The sequence below is a fragment of the Eurypyga helias genome, unplaced genomic scaffold, assembly GCF_000690775.1.
Source record: "Eurypyga helias isolate BGI_N326 unplaced genomic scaffold, ASM69077v1 scaffold14613, whole genome shotgun sequence".
NCBI lineage: Eukaryota > Metazoa > Chordata > Aves > Eurypygiformes > Eurypygidae > Eurypyga > Eurypyga helias.
This window is the reverse complement of record NW_010241966.1, coordinates 16005-30223: the sequence shown is the minus strand read 5'-3', so window position 1 is coordinate 30223 and position 14219 is coordinate 16005. Positions and strand designations below refer to the sequence as shown.

Genomic DNA, 14219 nt, shown 5'->3' with positions numbered 1-14219 from the left:
AACCGGGGGGTCGTGACTCAGTCGTCACGTTCAGGCTGTTCGCAAAAGCTGCGGCGTTTCCAGCCTCTTGTACGGGAGGAAGGAAGAGGGTGTGTGGGGAATGAGGGAATTGGGAATCACAGATTGTGTGCATATGACATCACTGTGGCTGGAGGTGGGTAATTTATAATCTAGCTATGCAGGGCGCTCGGTTATAGCTGCGGGCTCGTCGCACCCCTGTTCCTGTCGCGTTCCGTGTTCCCAGTTCGCTTCCCTTGAGCTCGTGGGGAAGTTCAGCTTCCTGCCGGCGGTACCTGGGGCACTGGTGTCACGCAGGCTGGCTCCGCGCTGCCGCTCCGGGTCAGCAGACGGGCCTGGGAAGAGCGAGCAGGTGGGTGCTGCGGAGGGTTACCGAGACAACCGGTCACAGGTCGGGGTGCTGCTGCCTGTGTTCCCGTCACTCCGCAAGCGTGCGGCACAGCGTGATAGCTCGTGGTGTTCAAAACGCTATGTAATTAGCACGCGTTTTACTATTCCCTTTCATGATTATAACCACACCTATATGGAATATATGCGGTTGAAAAAAGATAGCCAGTCCGACATCTTTACCGCGCGAAGCGTACGGTAACAATTATTACTGTTCCTCCATCCTCATCTTGAACAGCAGAAAAAGGTGTTGGCTGGCGGAGGGAACTGGCTGCAGCAGACTGAGGAAACCTTCAGAAACGGAATCGTTAAACTTGCGTGGTCCTGCACAGCACCACAGGGTGCAGCTGTGACAGAAACGGAATGGGACAGTCAGCCCCTGGATCCCCGATGAGACTGCTGTGCAGTACAGCAGTGGGAGAGGTTATGTTTGCCATCTAGGAGAAATTAAAATTCGTTTTTGTGAGAAGATGTTACAGAAATCTCTCAACCCTCCCATACTCGTTAATGGAGGAGGAGCTAAACTCTCCAAGGACTCTCATAAGCCAGGCAAAAATGCCTAAGCTAAATAAATCTGCTTGGGAATAAGGGTTGTGTTTGTTTGAATCTTTAGTATGTGATCATGTCACCAGTGCTGAGTAACCAGCCTTAATTGTGAGTTGATGTCAGAACTGGCCTTGAAGTAGGGAAGTGTTTAATCTTTTGAATTTGCAGACATGAATAGAAGTGTATAGTCCAAGAATAAGGTAGTAGCTGTCTGTCACAAATTTTACTTCTCTGGCTATGGAAACTTTAGTCTTGAGGCAGGAGGTGATCCTAAAATTAGAACTGCAGAAGCAGTATATGTTTTAGATTATTTTCAGCATCACTTTTACAGTGGTATGGGGTTCACTATCGCACAGCCTGAGATGTAAATCTGCTACAAATGATCGATGCTATTTGTCTACAGTTTTCTGATTGACACAATTGTTTAGGGCTGTAAAAAGTGTCAAAGTTTGAGATCTCTATGAAAATACAAATCTGGATGGTCAGTATTAGAAGTAAAACTTCCTGTGTTCATTTCTGAACGTTATGAAGTGCTACCTGGGTAGGACCGAAGCAGTTCACTTCAAAACGTAAAGCATTATTTGTCAAGTCTGAAACCGAGTGTTAGGAAACAGATGTTACAGTGAACTTTTAAGTGATACTGCTGTCTGTCTAAGACCTTCTATGAAAATAATAAATGTGTAAGCGCAGCTCTCGCACGTACCAGGTAGCTAAGCTTGTCCCTCCTAACCCTGGGGTATGAAAGCTGCCAGTGCAGCCGAATGGTGCAGGCAGCCTGCGTGTTCCCCTGCTGTTGACTGCTACGGAGCACTAGTTTGGTGCTGTAGTGGTGGTAAGCAGTCCAGCAGTTTCATCTGAGGGATATATATAACTTCTGTAATTTATTATGCCCAACATCAGAGGTTAGTGAAGATGCCAGGTTTTTTCAGTAACAGGAGGCTGGGGACCTACTGACTGGCCTTTTCTTGAATGCTTTGGCAGGGGGGAAAGAGAAAGCTGCAGGGGGAAAAAAGTCAAGATCATTTTGGCTACTTTTGCTCCATGCTGCTGAGTTCTAGGGGTTTCTAAGAACACAGCTAAATAGATCAGAAAGCTAGCATCCAAATGTGATGGAGATGCTTCATTCCTTAAGTGTCTGTCTTGTTTGTTGTTCTTTAGTCTTAGTACTTTTGCACTTGTTTTGCTAAAATTGAATGTTTTGTTTGTATCGGGAACGGAGAGGTTACCAACTGAGCTTGGACTTTGTTTTGTATTGTTTTGTCTTGCTTTCTTCCCAGTAAGTGGAACGTGGTCCTCGAAGATCTGTGCTCTTGAAGGAGAGTTATTCTGTAGGTTTTCCAGCACGCTACTGAACAGGCACTGCTTTCCAGCCGGCACTGCTTGGATTGTATCGGATCAGAATTAAACAAGAAAAATCTCACTTTCTTACAGTGGGGAGGTTATGACGTGGTATTTATGTGGGACAGCGAAGGAGCAGTGAGGGGATGGAAGTAAAACACTGTGAAACTGAAGGTTTAATGTTTCAACAAAAGTTAGTTCAAAGGGGAAGGGTTTGTCAGGTCCCCTGTTAAGAGAGAATGTAAAGGATGACTTTGTGTCTTATGGCTTTCAGGATCCTGAGCCATAACCTGTTCAGTGCACGCTTGTCTCAGAATGAGACGTATGCCTGCATGTGGGGTTTGACATGCCACGCCGAGTTGTATTAAGGAAACAGGAATAAGCATAACTTTGAAAACGATAGGTTTTTCCAACTAGGTTCTTGCCTGCTGTTAATGTTACATATCAAAAGCTAAAATGAACCTAACGCTGCTAGTTGACTGCTCAGCTGAGCATTAAGTGTTGCCTCTTTCATGGCGCAGGAAGCAGTTTGACCAAAAAGGCTTTCCTATCTAGTTCTGGAAATGGCAGCTCTTTGATCTTAAAGTGCCATTTGGGCTGTGCCAATTACTGTTGTTTTCATTTGGTTTTGGGTTTTCCCCCAACCCCCCAGTGAGCATCTGCTAATCTTTATTTTGGTCTGCTTTTTTTCCTGTGATTTTTTTTTTTTTCCTGGCTATTTGTGGGATAACCTCTTTTGGCTGACACTTTCTTGACAGATCCCTGTGTGTTAACATAAATCTAATTTTTCATAAATTCTTTGATACTTGGATAAAACAAGGCCTCGCTTGGCAGACTTTTCTCATTTGTACTTGCAAACCTTATCTCTCTCCACCACTGTTAACTGGGCTCAGCAGTTTTGAGCAGAGGCTTGCCTGATTCACATGAACTGGGTGGAAGATCGTTGACCTACTGAACTGGTTGGACAAAATGACCTGGGACCTTCCCCTGAAGAACTGGGGTGGGGGTGTGGAGAATGGCAAGGGAAAAGATGGGCATGGGAGGGAGCAGCAAATGGGATCAGGAGAGGTGTTGGGTGGGATGTGGTCATCGCAGAGGTTAGATGGGAAGGGCACTTTGGAGAGTTAGTTGAGAATGAAGTGAGACTTAGCTGGACAGGCTCAGACAGCCTGGTACCCAGCGTAACTCTTCAAGCACGGGTGAGCCTACTTTCTTCACTTGCAGCAGCCCCCAGCTCTCTAGAGGCTGTGCCGTGCTGAACAGGGCAAGCTTCTGGCTGCCTGCATGCCGCAGTCATTAAACGGTGTTGGAGATGAACAGATACTTGCGTATATTGATTGTCTGTGGTTGGATTTCACCAACAGCTTGTCTGTAAACCCGCTTGCCGAAGGTCTAAATACCATTCGTTTGTTCCTCTTACATAATGTCAGCTCACTTAGGCATGTGGGTGGAGGAGTTTTTCCTGGTGTGTGGTGTTTTTTTTTTTTCTTTAAATCCTTGTTAAAATGTTAGTGAGTTAAAAAAAAAAAAAAGAACACTTTGATGCAAGGACTTTGCTTTTTGATGCCAGCAGTTTTCAGCACAAGAAAGGCTTAACCATCTCGTGTTGGGTTTTGTGCTGCTGTGTTTGAAGATCTGTAGCTGCGTAGGCTGACAAATACCTTTGTCTACTTAGACAAGTATGAAGTTGAGGGTGAAAACCAGCTGATGATGCTTTGGTCCCTGTTGTGGTGTCAGACACTTCCCATGTTGTTGGCTGAAGACACCTAATGTCATGGCCTTTATGAAGTGAGCTGTACGGTGCCTGTAGTGGAAATGACGATCGGTGAGTTGATCAGAAACAATGATGAAATTGAGGTACAAACTTAGGAACTGGAAATCATTGCCATAGTGTAGTATTCCTGTTCTTATGCTTGGGTACTGCTGTGACAGCTAAGGAATCCACTATTGTTTTCTCTCTTCACTAACCCTTGGAGAACTCTGCAGCGAGCGAGTTTAGGTAAGCTGGGGTTTTAAGAATATTTGATATGGAACATGTATACATGGAGCTCATATGGAGGGAGACCAACGGGTTTGGTATGGTGAGAGTTTCTTCAGACTTCCAGTAGAACAGTGACATTTTCATAAAATGGGGAATATTGAAAAGAGAAAAGACATTGTCAGGCAATATCCTTGGCTGCCTAGGAAAGTGGTTGAATCTCTGGAGCTATTTAAAAGACATGTAGATGTGGTGCTTGGGGACATGGTTTGGTAGGACTTGGCAGTGTTAGGTTTACAGTTGGACTCGATCTTAAAGGTCTTTTACAACCTAAATGATTCTATTCTATGAAATAGATGGTTAACCTGAAGATTTTGATGAAACTTAGGGAATTAATGAAACAAATTAATTTGCATCTTGACTTTTTTTTTTTGCTGTGGTTTCTATGTAACTCATCTCTAGGATCCTTCCCTCTTCTGGCTTTCTTCAGGAGACTTGCTCTTTTCCCTCCTGTCAGGGTAGATGTTGTAGAGCAACAGAGGTTTTGTGGCTTTAAGTGTCAGTTCTCTGAAGTGAGATCAGTGTGCTGAGGTCATGCTGAAAAGCTGGCTGTCAGGGGAATGAACTGTTACACCAGCCAACAAAACACAACAACCTACTCCTCCCAGATTTGCGTTGCACATTGTTAGAAACTTTAATGTGTCTTCCACATACAGGAAGAAGGAACAAGTTACTGTGAGAGGCAGGAGGAAAATGCTACCAGACATCAAAAACCCAGATCCTTGCCAACAAGCTAATTTTGAGATTTCTAAATCTGTTTGTATTTTCTTCACTACAGCTAGAGTTTGAGTGTGCACTTCTATTTTACTCACTAGAAAAATCATGTTTTCGGAAGAAAACTCTGTATGTTTCCACCTGAAGAGACAAAGATGCAACTGACTTAAAAGCTCGGCACTGTTTATTTAAATGTGTAGTAAAGCAGGTGAATAAAACAGTAGATCATACTTGCAGGTGATGCAAATATCAGGGTTACCCCAGCAGCTTACGCACAGGGGCCGCTGTCGAGCAGGTAGCGTTCTGCAGTGTTGAGCGGTGTCCTTATCGCACAGCTTTGCTTCTGTTTGGGGTTCTGAAAGGGTCTTGAGTCACTGCAGTCATCAAACATACTTGCTGGGTTTTTTACAGTGTGAAAAGTAACGCTGGCTTGTCACCAAACATGTCAGTCAGACTCAGATAATAAACTGTTGGACGCCAGTTTCTTTCAAAGGCAAAGAAAAAAAAGCTTTTCTGTAAAACTGTGAGACGTGGTTTGTTGTGCAGATGGTTAATTTACTTTTCTAGAACAAATGGCAGGTGAGCCGAGACTGCACAGAGCCACTGTAAAGAGTGACTGTGTGTCAGCTTGTGCTGGAAGGGCACAAAACTTACTAAAACTGTTAACATTCATAAAAGCCCAAACTTGGGGTGAAGTTTACGCTAACTGTGAGCATTTGGAGAGGAGGAAAACCTTAACATATGCCAGTCCATCAGATGGCACGTGAGACCTAGCGCACAGTACGGTGGATCTTTCTTTGGTTACCTGCAGGCACTCCAGGAGGCAGGAATTTCTGGTACTCACCTGGTTTTCTTTGTGAACCATGTCTTGTGGGAAGTAAGTGAGCGGTTAGGGGCAAAGCTTCCCTTACACGTGCAGTTACAGCGTGGGTCTAGGAGGGTAGGATTTCCTTGATCTTCTGTGTATACAGTTAGAAATCCTTATTTTGGCTTATCAGTTAAAAAGTTAGAGCTGTGGAATTCCGCTTTAGCTTCTTGCAGTAGTGGGTTGTGTTACATGTGAAGGTCTGTGCGGGGAATAAAAAGTGGACAGCATGAAACCAGCTCTTTCACCTTGTCTTCTTAAATGGCCCTGTGTTAGAAGCAGTACAGAAACACATCTCTAACATTAGTTACTCTTAAAGTTTAGCTTGTGAACTGCTTTCTTTCTAGTTCCAACATAAAATTCTAGGGAGATCTAGTTTTTCTCCCTTTTACCCGCTCCTGCCTTCACTGTGGAACCTGGGGCACTCTGACATGGTGCTGTTCTGCCCAGCTAACGTGTGTAGAGGTGATTATAACCCACCATGAATCGCACGGGAGCCTGCTTGACACCTTTCAGTCCAGAAAGGTCAGGTGTGGTGTACGGTGGAACAGATCCCTCGATCGTGTTTCCCCAAGGAGGTCTGTGAACCGAGCGCAATGGGATCGTGTTGGGATTTGCAGTGGAGGCCAGTGGTAGCAGCGTGGATCCTTCTGCAGTTTAAGAAATGCAAGAACACTAATACTGTATTGATTTTTTAAAAAAATTTTTTTTTTACACACCACAGAAATTAATAGGAAACCTGAACCCTGGCTAGCCCACCGTATTTAATAAATGGTCTACACCCCTGCTTTCCAAATGCTTCTGATTTTAGTAGCAAATTTGTAATGCTTAGTGTGTCAGCTTCTTGTTGAACCAGCCCAACTCAGGAGTGTGGTGCAAAAGCGCAAATAATTCATTCTGCGTTAAGAGATCTTGTATACTGAAGGAATCTGTGCAGCCTTCTAAAACATCAGAGTGCGCTTAGGCACGTGCTGGGTATCGGTAACAATACCGCTGTTCGCGTAGCAGTGCCACGGGGAGCAACGGACAGATGTTTAGTAGCTTTACGACATCGTTGTGTGTCTGCCGCGTAAAGTCACGGTCTTCAGCAATAATGACTTAACAGGGAGGGTGCTCAGACGCTGGCACAGGTTGCTCAGAGGTTGTGGAGATACTCAAAACCTGACTGGGCATAGTCCTGGACCGACTGTTCTGGCTGACTCTGCTTGAGTAGGGGGTTGGACTTCCCTGCCTTCAAGAGGTCCCTTCCAACCTCAACGATTCTGTCTTTCTGTGAACAAAGGCCAACTGTGTGGGTGGTTGTTTTCCTTTTTAAATAAAGGCTTGATTTCCTCGGGGGACTTGGGAGTGGTTTTAAGGGACCTGTGTGTATGCAAGTGTTGGTTAAGATTGTTTTCACTAGATTCTCCCTCAGAATAGAGTTCCTTTCTGAGATCTGGGTTGGGTTTTAAAAGTACTTTGTTATGCAACAGATCCGGTCCTTTATGTATTCAAACTTGCTTGTATTGGCTATCAAAACAGAGCAAGTTTTCTGTCTTGGAGTCCATCCCATTATGGAAGAGTGATGTATTCTGTTGAAGATGAATGATCAGGAGATCAAAGTGCATTCATTTTGTCCAAACCTGGGGAAGAAGCCACCCATGGAGTGTTTAAAGGGTAGACTAACCTGTCCGTAACTGAGGACCTGAGGACGTAACGGGAGAGGGCAAGTGGCAGACGGCGTATGTGTGCTGGGTTCTATGGTGCTGTCGCTGTGGCTGCTGAGGAGGAAACAAAGCAGGTTGGATTTAGAAACCAGAATTGTAATTTTTAGGAAAGCTTTTGGGAATAGAAGTAGAATAACGTAATTTAAAGGCCAAGTCATTTTATATGAAGTTATTGTTAGGAATAACAGACTTTCTGAAGTGTATCAGCAAATCTGCTAGTCTGATTTAATTTTTAAGTCTTTATTGGGAGTGTTAAGTAACTTGCATCTTTCGCAGTGTAAGCTAATGAAATATAAAGGGGGGCTTAAACATTAATCAAAGCTAGCAACCCAGTGAGCAAGGGAAGAAACTCAATTTACAGCAGAGAGATGATTTATGATCTAATGCTTTAAATATGTGCAGTATCCAAATGTTGGCACTGTCCAGTAAAGCAGAGGATGGGGCTAAAACTGTTAAAGGAACTGCAATATTTTAGTGTTCTGAAGTAGTGAAATTGTCAAAGGGCTGCTACTTAGTAACAGCGACGTGACTGTCAGCTTTATTGGTCAGGTAATGTATGTAGCACGACACAGCATGTAAAACGTGTTCTTAATAGTTCGGAAGCGCCGGTGGAGGTGTGCAAAACGGGAGATAAGTAGCCAGCATTCTAAATTCCTGAAACCCACACACGTCCTTATACGGCATAGATGAGTAGAAGTGAAGTCTTCGTGCGGATTTTGTGTTGAGGAAAGGATGAGAGATCTTGAGCTAGGGACAGGCTTGCGTTTAAAGTAATGTGAGCTGCCCCGTGGGGGACTGTACGCTCTTCGGCACACGGAGCGCAGGGCAGCAGCAGGGGCAGCTGAGACTGTCTGAAGGGCAAGCGGCCTGCCGGGGCTCTTCGCAACGAGAATGGTGAGTCGGAAGCAAGTTCAGGCTTCTCCGTGCCCCTGTTGGACACGGGGTTGGTCTGACAAGCATGGTGCTACCATGTGAGTAAATGGCACTGGGAGATGCAGAGAGGTAAGGGAGAAGACTCTAACACACAGTTCTCGGAGCTGGAAGGCTGTTGGAGCGTGCCATTGTTACTGTGCTGCTCCCACTGATAATTTCTGGTGGGAATCTTCCCTTCTCACTCCTTCCTCACTAACTGTGAGGGCCCGACACAGAATGTGTTTCGACTTTTGTTGAGTGGATAGCCTCTAGAACAAAAGTCGTTTGGAGTTGTCTTGCTTTTTTATATCATCCTGTTGCTTCTCTCATTTCTCTCATTCCCGTTTCTGCATGTTTTAATTCCCTGTAAATCAAAACCTTGGGGAAGACTGGGGGTTTTTATGGGTTGAGGGAGGATGGTTGTTGTCCTGTACTGTTTCTTCCCTGGGGAAAAAACCAGGACAGGTGCTTTTCTATCAGTGACCTGGAGAAGGGAGTGGAGTGTGCCCACATTGCAGGGAATGCCCAGTGGGGCAGCGGTCAGTATGCTGAAGGCTGCCTGTTCACAGGGACCTAGAGAGGCTGGAGGATTGGGCCAGCAGGAGCCCTGCGAAATTCACCACCAACAAACACAAAGTCCTGTGTTAGGAGTTACTGAATTCAGTAGTCCTTTTCCCTCTGTTTTCCTGTGCTTGTTCCTCCCCAGTCTTCCTTGCTGCCTTCCCCTTAAATATCACACAAGTCTTGTACAGCTCTACATGCTCTTCCCTACCATTCCATAGTAAGGCCCGTGGCCCTGTAGCATTGGCCTCCCTTGTTGGGAGAGATGCTCTGCAGGCCCTCGTTGCAGGTTTTCAAGACTCAACTGAATAAAGCCTTGAGCAGCCTAGTTCTGCCTCATAACTGACCCTGTTTTCAGCAAGAGGCTGAACTAGACACCTCCTCAGGTCCTTTCTCACCTGACTTACCCAGTTATTCTAAAAGTGGCTGCTGAACTGGAAGTAAACAAATTCTGAGTTGTTTGCTCTGTTTGCATCGTAACTTGCTAATAATAATGTGTATTTTAAATCTGCATATTGCAGTCTTGTTCTGCCCGTTGATGATACTTAACGTATTTGGTAGACTAGAAAAATACTTCTGTTTCTGAATCACCCCTTTCTCAAATCTAAAAAGTTGCTTAATATTTGCTACTGAATTCCTTGGTCTGTGTCAAAGCTTGTTGTTTGTTTTCTTACTGGACTGTTAGCATTAGAAACAGGAGTTGGTCTCTGTCTCTTACAAGTGATTTTGCTGAACCAGTGTTAGAAACTTGTCAACGCTGTGGACAGGTTTTAAACAACAGTTCCATTGTTACCTTGAGACGTTACAAAGGGTAGTTAAAGCCTGCCAGCGTGGCGTACTGTTGTGTGCTGGGGTGTTTTCAGAGAATCAAACGTGTGTTAGTGGTACTTCAGGTATGAGCTGTAAGGCAAATTCCGTTGTAGGGTTTCTAAAACAGGACTTTTTGTTAACTACATGATTAAAGTCAGGTGTCTATTCGCTGTGTGCCATGAACGAGCACAGTACGGTGAAAACAGAAGTGCTGGGTTTGTAAGTTAGCTTTTAAAACGGCTTGAGGTGGTCTGCTGTCATAGCTGACTGGTCTTTTTTGAGAGGGGGAGAAATTCCTGATTGAACAATCTTTGTATTCCTGAATAGCCGTAGGCTACCTCACTGATCCAGTAGAGATCCAGAATTACAGTGGTCTGCATCCTGGGCCCGTGTCAGAGCAATGCTGTTGGACTAACATCAGTGATGTTGTAAGCCAAGTACTTGGAAAACGCCCAGGTCTGGATACCAGTGTTGTGTACCAGTGGCAATCTGGAATGAGAAGTCTTGGGGACACACGTACTCCTGCGGTGACGCTCACTCGCTGACGCGTGAGGGCTGTGGCTGCGCGCTGGGTTAGGTGCAGGACCACGAAACAGTCGTGTAGTGAAGACTTCCAGCACCAAGACAGTTTGGGCATACGGAGGCTACTGTTGAACCACAGTTCTCTTGGTCGAGTGCATAAAAACCTCGTAAGGGTTGTTTTTTTCATTAAAAGTTGATGGAGATTCCTAGATGATGTTTTCAAGGGTGTGACAGCCGCATTGGCGTGTCACTGTGAAACGCTGAGGTGCACGTTCCCGAGCTTGCATGCTTTCGTGGTTAGCAGGCATACATAGCACAGAAGAGGAGCAGAATGGCAGATGTCAACAGATGCGGATTTGCTCTTTCCACGATGTACAGGAGCACAGTACTAGATTCTTCTACATTCACATACATCAGGGTGTCTGTCGCACGACTTACTCAGGACAGCTGCTTCTTCTGTCAGGGCTGATGCAGCTCAAAATTTCATCGTGTTAACAGTTTCATCAACAAACTTTTCAGGGATCACTCCCATCTTAATCTAAGGGAATAATATACCATCATCTGATGTCATCACTGGTTCATAGTGGCAAAGGATTAAAGCAATCGTTAAACAATAATTACATATTAGCTGTACAGGGTTTAACTTGAAATTCTGAAAGAGCAGAATGGTGACATCCATGTTTTGATATTGGTCAGCAGTGTATAAGTTAATTATTGGGTTTTTACATGACAACAGAGATTGTTGCCTGCCATACTGGGTACTTAGAGCATGGAGTGAAAGATCATCAGTGTCTTTAATTTATTTTTAAGTTATGCTCTTGATAAAGTTCTACTTTGCTGCTGCCTGGAGCACAGGCTCTGCATCCAGCTACCCTAACAGGCAGGGGGGTAGCCTCATCATACTGACCTGTGAAGATGTATGCTGTTTTCTGAGATCTCCCTTTCCAGATCTTGTTTGGATGGAAACCATAAGCTACTTCAGAGCTTCATGGCAGTAGGAATAACTCCACAGGCTTTTTTTTCAGAGGAGAAAATGTCAGATTTTTATCTTGGCAAAAGTAAGGTTTTGCTTTAGAGAGACAGCCCATTCTGTGTGTTTCTGATCTTGACTCCAAAGCTATGCCTGAGCATTTTAAGGCTGGGTGGGAATCCTTGCAGTAATCATCATCTTCTGTTAAAGGTCTCCCCTCTTTTTGTCCTTTCTCTTTCAGATTTAGCCTTGGAGTCTAATCCATCTGATCATCCCAGAGCAAGCACAATTTTCCTGAGCAAGTCTCAAACAGATGGTAAGCTAAGTTGGGGTTTTTTTTCCAATTTAAAAAAAGGTGGGAGAAAAACTGGGAAAATAACTGCCTATTTTAAATATACCGCTTTAAATATACATTAATTTGCATGTTTACACAGAAAGGTGTTCGTAGGCTGTTTTACTTAACACTTAAAATCACTTGTTCTTCTAAACACTTAAATATCAGGAGGTTTCAGTCTGGATCCTAGCAGTCTGAAGGAGCAAGGCTTTCTTCACTAGTGTAACTCAAACTTCAAGGAGGGGTGGGTTCTTATGGCCAGGGACTGTTTTAAATACTGCTTTAAATTAAAAAACAAACAAACAAACAAAAAAAACCCAGTTCTGTGTAAGGAATAAGAAGTCTAAGCCATCAGTATATGTCAGTTGCTTTTGAATATGTTGTTTTAAGCTGTTTGAATAGTTTTAGTAGCATAATTATTCTTGAATCCTGCTTTAATTACACGGATGTGTTGAGATTTTCAGTTTCTTTGCAGATCCCTTGTTTAATTAATAGTCAATTTTGAACAATTACTATAGCTTTTGCATTCCAAAATGCTGTTAAAAAGTGTAGGCATCACCATGTTGCGCAAACAAAAACTTGTGATGACAGTAAATTTCGAAGTTGCAACTAAAAAGGAGTTTAAGATACTCTTAAAAACGCTTGTGTTCCTTCTGTAGCTGGTTCTTGTTTGAAGCACCGTGTTGTCCAAGACCGCATTGCGCTTGCAATTGGATGTGATGATGGAAAGCTGCAGTGTGTCTCCTGCCTTGGCGTAGCTTTGCCACAGAAAAGTAGGACTATTTTGACAGGTCTGTCAGCTGCAGTCCTGCTATTCAGAGTCTTAGGGCAGGGAGTAAAATCGTCAGTTGTATCATCTTGGCAATGCTCGGATAATCGGTGAGCGGTGGAAACGTGTGCTAGCATGATCATCGTCCGGAATAGACAATGCCTACCAGGGCTCAGTCCTCAGACAGGCCGAGGATCTGACCTGCACGTTTCCAACACCTCTTAGGTGAGCGCTGCTTGAGTTGCAGTTAGCAAGCTGCCACAGTTCTCGAATGCTGTAGTACAGCTTCACCATGCAGCCCTTCAGCCTTGCTGCCGATAACGCTCAGGCGGCGTCAACGTCCTTGCTGGGGGTAGCATTGCTTTCAAATGTGATTCGGTGTTCTCCACATGTACGGAAATGTAGACGCTTGGGTTCATACAGAGAAGTGGTCTGCTAGGTGAGGTGACTCTTGAATTACGCTATGAAGTTTGTATTAGTAGGATGAATTGATTTTTAGGGGGTATTCATATGGACAAGTCAAGCAGAAGAATTCATTTTCTAATTTCACTGAATCTCCTTTACTTAACACCTCAGTGAGAGGACCTGGCTAGTAATTCTAGTAGTTCTGTGGAAGGTTATCAGGATTATGACTTTTGATTTATGTAGAAAGACCAAAAAGTTTGTATATTCTCTTCCAATTGTTAATTTTTCTAAATATTTAAGAGATGTGTCCTGCCAACACGTGGTAATGTGTAATGATCTGAGGTCAAACCTTTGGAGAAGTAGCCTGCCCAGGCTGGTCACGTTTGTAGAGCTTTCTGCATGTGTGCAGCTCGGCTTTCCTTTAACAGCACTGGTTCACTGCTGCTGTTACAGCTGCAAGTTAAACCTTGCCATCTTTTTTAAAGACTGTGCACAGTGTAGAACGAACACGTAACGTGGGTGCAGTTACACGGTAGACATAGCTTGGGGGAACACGTGTTTAACGCTGGGCACCTTCCTCCCTGTGTGTCTCTGGCAGTCTCAGCGTGTGATGCTTTTACTTCCGCTTGCTGAGTGGTTGCTGTTGCATGTTGGACATTGCCTGTTTGAACTACCTGAAAACATCCAGTTTTTCACGATGCACAGCATCTTCTCTAAGACGAGACATTGTTCCCCCAGTGTGATGGGTAGAAGTAGTTCCTAAATGTATGTGGGGATAGTTGTAAGTAGTATGTAGTTTACTGGCTTGATAAAACTCATTGGTTTTTCCTCAAACTACTTTTCCAGACACCTAATGTCAAATTTGAAACTTGTAATACTCATGTACTTCAGAAGACTAGGTTAATAGCATGACTTCACTGAATGCAAATTGGGATTGTATTTTAGAAACCTCTAAGTTTGTGTCTTTTCTCCCTCTTTCTAGTGCGAGAGAAGAGGAAAAGTAACCACATCAACCATGTAAGTAAAGCAAATTCTTGGTGCGCTACATAGGTAATATTAGTGTATTGGGACAGACAAGTTCAAGAAACAGCTGCAGTAGTTCTAGGCTTATAGTCCTACATGTGTTCCAGATCCTCCTTAGCAAGACAGAACTGTATTATCTTTGCCTGTCCTTAAAAAGCAAACAGGCACAGTATCACAGAGCATAGAATGGCTGATGTTAAAAGAATAAGAATGGGGTTTTTGTTGTGTCAGTCTTGAGCATTTCAGAACAGTTACGGAGCAAATGTAAGTCAGACTGCCTACACTGTCTCTTAAACAGAAA

General features: G+C 44.0%; 1 protein-coding gene across 1 annotated transcript in view; it reads left to right on the top strand.

Annotated features, from left to right (window-relative positions):
• Positions 1–244: 244 nt before the first annotated feature.
• Positions 245–14219, top strand: part of LOC104504628 (cyclin-Y-like protein 1-B) — a gene marked incomplete at its 5' end in the record, with an annotated part of 29111 nt that continues 15136 nt past the window's right edge. Inside the window, 3 exons of the mRNA XM_010148922.1 lie at positions 245–598; positions 11598–11703; positions 13878–13912. Of these exons, the coding sequence (XP_010147224.1) occupies positions 245–598; positions 11598–11703; positions 13878–13912 (495 nt within the window). The remainder of the gene's footprint in view (positions 599–11597; positions 11704–13877; positions 13913–14219) is intronic.